General features: G+C 31.5%; 1 protein-coding gene across 1 annotated transcript in view; it reads right to left on the bottom strand.

Moving 5' to 3' along the window:
- The window catches only part of LOC106466016 (collagen alpha-5(IV) chain-like), a gene marked incomplete at its 3' end in the record, with an annotated part of 70,535 nt that overhangs the window by 1,660 nt on the left and 62,340 nt on the right, over positions 1 to 6,535 (bottom strand). Inside the window, exons 29-32 of the mRNA XM_022393975.1 lie at positions 4,112 to 4,297; positions 2,414 to 2,547; positions 1,755 to 1,881; positions 1,301 to 1,480 (exon numbers count right to left, since the gene is read on the bottom strand). Coding sequence (XP_022249683.1) covers positions 1,301 to 1,480; positions 1,755 to 1,881; positions 2,414 to 2,547; positions 4,112 to 4,297 — 627 coding nt within the window. The remainder of the gene's footprint in view (positions 1 to 1,300; positions 1,481 to 1,754; positions 1,882 to 2,413; positions 2,548 to 4,111; positions 4,298 to 6,535) is intronic.

Below are 6,535 nucleotides of genomic sequence, written 5' to 3'. Positions count from 1 at the left end.
ATAACATACTCAACTCTTTGTACAGCATTAACATGACATGGTAATGTTGAAACAAGGTGCTGTGCATCAGAAAATAATATGTTTGATCATTCATTTATCAAAGTTTCTTCTAACAGTTGAAGTGATGTTGGTAGTGGAAATCTGCTTTGAAACGTAGATTCAAGAACTGACCATAAATAAAGAGTTAATAACATCTAAATCTGGTGGGTGTGGTGTTGTCTCAAATTCTTCGTCATGTTCATGTTCTTGAAACAGACAAGCTATATTTCAAAATAAAATTCATCATAAAATGAACTTGGTGTGCAATAAGGTTTAAGTAATTATTTGTTACCACTTTACCTTTCAGTGAGATAATAGGCACTGAACCATCCAAACAAAAATCTTCCTATATTATCACAGAATATCAACCATGCATAACTGATGGCACAAGACATGTAGGGTTGTACGCTTCTCTTGGTTTTCATAATGTATAAGTACATCCATTTGATGGACAGAGTATAAAAGAAGATTAATCTAGTCAAGCAACATTCTACCACTGACATTTAGTCCAATTTTTGTGTTTTTGACACCATTCGTTTTGCACTTTTGTGGTGTTATTAGAGGTTTCTAAATGACAGGTCTGCTGCAATAACTCATCTTTTGCAATTCCCTTTGAGTTGTTGTGAAGAAATTGACGATTTTAGTCTAACCTGAGGTGCTGCACACACTTTTGATGCTTTAGTCTTTTATTTTTGTCTCATTATTTAAGTTAATGCTCATTTGTCATGATCTTTAAACTCAGTTTTATGACCACTAATATCATTGTGAATGTGCTTTTATTTTTCTATATTCATGATGACAACCACTTTTAACACTGTTCTTTTGGATACATTAATTATTTTATATGTTTGTGTTAGTGAGTATACAGCTAAATGTTCACCTGCCATCATGCCTCTTTTAATATCTAACAGACTTCCTTAGCTTGAGGTTTTTAGAGCCTTTCTCTGAGAAAACAGTAATATAATATTGGTATACAAACAAATTCAATGATATAGAATATCATGGTTACATTTTCTTCTCCTAGGGATACCAAACTTTAGTTAAATAGGTGAGGTTTTCCATTATTTTGTCAAATCACCATAATAACAGTGCTTAGCTGTGCATATAACTCCTATTGAAGCAAAGGTCCATTGTCAACAGCTGTATGTTTGACCTGTGGCAGAATTTCATCTTTATTAACAATCACCCTGTATAATATAATGTCTTTTATCTATGTTACAAATAATATTACTTCTCATGAGATACTTTACATGTATTGTACCTTTTGGTCCATCTCTTCCAGCAATTCCAGGAGAGCCTTCAAATCCAAGATCTCCTTGTTCCCCTTTTGACCCAGGTTTTCCCGAAAGCCCAGATTCTCCCCTCTCTCCAGGAAACCCAGGAAGCCCTGGAGATCCAGGTTCACCACGGTCACCTCTGTTGACTTCAGTTGAGGGGAGACCTGTTAAGTTCATAAAATAACAGTTTTGGTTTAATATTATACAATCCAAAACTTAATGAAGGTCTCTGATATGCAAAATTTCTTTATACACTTTAACTAGTTAGCAGCTACCTGAAATATTTTAAATAATTCAGCACCTCTTCAAATCCAGCAAAAGCTATTCAACATGTGTTTTTTGTTTTCTACTTTATTAGAGTTGTTATATTTCTCTCTCCATAACAAAATGGTGAACACTAAGCAAGAAAACTAGGGAAAGATGACATTTTGTTTCCACCTGGTTGTCCGGGTTCTCCACTGTCTCCAAATTGACCTTTATATCCATCTGATCCAGGCCTTCCCGGAGGTCCCTCATCACCTACAAGTCCTTTTAGTCCAGGTATACCCACTAGTCCTCTTTCTCCCTATGGATAAGAAAATAATTGTTCTTCAGTTGTCAGTTTGAATTATTAGTTTTATATTAAACTACTATTGCTCTTTTGGTAGCATAATGTATTCTCTAATTTTATCACTTACTCAATAGGTTCTAAGGTGTTGGGTGTGCTATACTAAATCTTACAGATAAATACTTGGAAGCCTTTTTTTAATACTAAATGTTATATAAATACATTACTTCATAAAACTACAAGAGCTGATTGCCTCAAAATTGTCTCAAGAGTTAATGCTATTACAAGAAGAACTTTTAAAAGTTATAACATTGCAATTGAATGTGTGAGAGAAACAGAATTATACCATCAGTTATATCATATTCTGCCTTGGTACTTGCAGGTTTTTAATATTTCTAAGCTTATAAATTATTCTAAGCAGTTTGGAGATTTTATAGAATAGTTACTCTTATACAACTGTAACTTTCTAACGTTCTCTGTAAAGATTATATTACCTCAGTGTTACTTAACCATTATTCCCAGTGATGAAGCAATCTGAGCTTAAACTGACCTTTGGTCCTGGAATACCAGAGAAACCTGGTAGACCACTTCTTCCTTTAGGACCAAGACGTCCTGAAAAGCCATCACGTCCAGGAGATCCTGGGAAACCTTTATATCCTTTATCACCCTTGACTCCATCATACCCTAGACAAATAGATATAATAACCAATTTGATAAAGGTTAGCAGATTAACTATGAAAACAATCAATACCTAAGTTACATACACACAAGAGGCTTCCTGGCACTGTTCTGGTCACTTACTAGTCTTGAAAATTACGTCTTTCAGTTCTACGCAACACAATCTCTTTTCCAAGTTTTACGGTTATAGATGCAATTTCATAAAGCAGATCTAATGATTGAGTGGCCACAAGAATTTGAAACTCAAAGTTACAGTTAATCATTTGTTTCAGAACTAGACAACTTTCAGAGGATTCTAGTCAGTTCATATACATTCCAGTTCCCTTAAATAACAGGAGAAATCAAGGTCATATTATAGATTCCTAATCATATTTTCATCTAATTAAGATTCATCATAGCATGATATAATATTTTGTGTAATGAGTAAGTTTTTTTTTCAGTTAAAAGAAGATGCTTATGTGAAAAACTTGTTGTGTATTTGTTAAAAGAATTTTAACAAAATATATTTTACAAACTATACATTTGTTTGGCTTCCACTTAATATCTGAAAAGAACACTTATTTAATTACATGGATAATATGATGAATTATTATATCTGTTTCAATAACAGAATTCCTTAAAAATTAATGCATTAACAAAAAAATATATTACAAAGAAATTCAACTTGGGAACGTAGGTACATGAAAATTCCAACTGCTGGTATCACTGACTGCAGGAACATATATCTTTACAACATTATATTCATGATAAGAGCTATATGTTTAACAATATAAAGACTTGTCCAGATTGTTTTAACAATGTTACCAACCAGTAGCAAAAAAAAAATCATATTAATGGAAATATTTATGAAGAAGATTAACTGTATGTAAATAAAACATAATATCAGCATGTTTATGATGTTGTACTTGAACATTAAAAAACAGTAAATTGCTTACACTAACTAATTAATATTCCACATTACAGAGTAACATAGAGCACAATACAAATATCTCATGAAACAGTGGATAGCTTCCTTTCCGAAACTGTGTTACAGAAAGTAACAAATAATGTTGAACTTGGCATACAGTCTCAATAAAATTTAGCAAGTTCCAAATTAGAACTTAGGAAAGTTCAAAAATTCTATACATATGAAAAATGCATCCTATAAGAAAGTGAGATATGTGGTATTTGCATACCACATGCTTACATGCTTGGTTCAGTGTTTGGCTTGGTGTACAGTGTGTATGTGTGTGTGATTGCCCATCTGCCTAGAGAATAGTCAGAGTGTATTAACAGACCAAGGGTGCTGTTGCATGTTGATGGTCTGAAAAGGCATACTAAAGTTTGAAAATAAGCCTTGTTTTACTGGGGAGGGGTAAACAATAGTAATGAAGGGAGTTATCTGATATCACAGGATACTTGCTGTTTAGGTTGAAAATTTAATATACAAGATTCAACACACACAGAAGAAAACACATTGTGTGTGCTGAATAACTTATGTAACAATACACCTCACATACATGGCAGAATACCAGGTGTGTAACCACAATGAATAACTATATAATATAACAAAATCCCACAAATAGCTTACCTGGTGCACCCAAACCTCCCATATGTCCTTTAGGTCCAGGATATCCTGCTACACCTCTAAAACCTTGATCTCCTACTTCTCCCTTAGGTCCAAATTCTGCTCCTAAAGCTTCTCCTGAAATTCCTCGTTCTCCCTTAGGTCCTGGCTTTCCTGGTAAACCAGAAGGTCCTGGTCTCCCTCTTCGACCTAACATATTCAAATTTTCAAATGCAAGGGCACTTGTAACAACAAACTTATATACATCCCAAAATCCAGAAGAAATTAAAGAGTTTTTTTTTAGCAAAGCCAGTAACTACTGAGTTACTTTTTCATAGTTCATTGCTTATGAAACTTCTCATACACCTTCAAGTTTAAACTAAACTTAAAACTAATTTTTCAATTTAATATTTATCTTGTTAAGAGTCAAGTTCAATATCTCTGTAAAACAAATATTGTGTATAAGTAATGCTTTTAATGGTTTAATGCTCTCCAGGAATAAAAGCAGCATGACTGTTCATCTTGAAATACTGAGAATATATGATCATTGTTGTGATATAAAGCTTGCATATATGTAGTTAGTAGTTACGTATGTGGAAGTTTATGTATTTCTTTATATATTATGTATATCCAATTGCTTCAGATGTTGTTTATGCATTCTATTTGTCTGGAATTTCCACACAAACTAATAAAATATCACCCAGTATTGCATGGGCAGCCATACGTGTAAATGTCAATCAACTTGCATCTTTTTTTAAACAAAAGTTACATTGAGAAATAGTTGATGCTATTAAGGACGAATACAAAACAGATATTTAAATATATTGAATGATTCTTCTGCAATTCCTTACTGACCATAGAAAAAATATTAACATTACCTTTATAGAAATTTCTCCTAGAATTTTTCTTAGACTAAACACTTAGGACAGGATGTTAAAGGAGAATAACTGAATTATTTTGTGTTTACTTATAGGAAATGAAACTCAATGCTATTCCTCTTTATTGGATAATTATGAGTAATTCTCAATCATTTTTTGTTTTTTGAAGAGTCACTTAGAAATAGGTATTCAGAACATTTGAGTACAAACAAATTTAATCCACACTTTATATCAAAGTACCCAGATTACAGGACCATCATTAGCTTAAAAAAATCTAGCAATTCCTTGAGGCACATAGAATTTACACACATATTTTTGTCTCTCCCTAGTAAAGAATTCTCACCCTTAATGCTATTTATCTTTGTTTTTCAGTGTTGTTCTCTATCATTAATGGAAGGAAATATATAAGTTTTCACATACAACAGATTATAAAATCTTATTGGATGGTAGAGTACCACAATCATTAAGAGTTATTACTTACTTAATAACAGATAATTTGGTTTTCTGTTAAGAAAAATTCTAGAAGAAAATAAAATTATTGAGACTTTGAAATTCTGTTAGTGAATTACTATGAACATTAAAACATCCACCACACAAAAAATAATGAAAGTTAATAATTTATCACAATAGCTCAAGAAATGTGCTCCATGATAAAGTGGTCAAAAACTTTATTTTTATAGTCAAATTATTCACAAGCTGACAGAAAACGTTTTATGTCATTATGTACCTTTGCTAATTTTAACTCTTTATCTTTAACTCTTTAACTCTAGAAAAATATTACATTTTGTGAAAAGATAAATTCTTATCTTTAATTTTTTCCCTTCAAAACAAAGTGGTACTAGACCAGTATTAATGCTTTCAGATACCAATGTTGCACCATTTTACCTGCTCATCTACCTGAAAATTTTCCTGACAAAGAAAAAGCACTTAATTTAGATCTCAAAAAAGAAGTACATAAATTACATATCAACAATGGCAACGTATATTGTAAGTGTATAATGTGAGTATATAAAACGTACACATTACATTAATTAGCCAGAAAATGTAGTAATTCATTAATTCTCCAATACCAAACAAAGAATGAGTTTGACAAGAACAATCTAAATTTAGAAGAGTCTTTGTAGTTTGAGATTATTTAGCTATGACTAATTTTTTCCAAATGATTTTATTAAACATCTAAGAATATTTAGTAAAAATATTTTTTTTACAGATTAACATTTTGAAAAACAAATTCAAGAATCCAAAATCTGGTTGCTTTCTTAAACTTATACTTTAACCAAAAGCTTAGAATTATAAATCTTACAATAGTTAGTATTTTTATTACATTGATTCATTTAAGTTATTTACAAAATGAGGGTATTTGTTCAATTCATTAATTTGTTGATGCTTTTCGTTTTTAAAAACCTTAAGATATTGCATTATTTAACTCATCTGTATTAAACTCACACAATTAAAATAATATTTGACCATAAGATGTTTTCCATAACTATCGTCATGTACATTTGTATTGTTGCGTCAGCGAGATCACGTGACTAGTATCACGCCACCCGTTTTCTAGAACTATCCTGTT

Source organism: Limulus polyphemus, unplaced genomic scaffold (genome assembly GCF_000517525.1).
Source record: "Limulus polyphemus unplaced genomic scaffold, Limulus_polyphemus-2.1.2 Scaffold2122, whole genome shotgun sequence".
Taxonomy (NCBI): domain Eukaryota; kingdom Metazoa; phylum Arthropoda; class Merostomata; order Xiphosura; family Limulidae; genus Limulus; species Limulus polyphemus.
The sequence above is the reverse complement of the archived record's forward strand: the minus strand, read 5'-3'. Positions and strand labels throughout refer to the sequence as shown.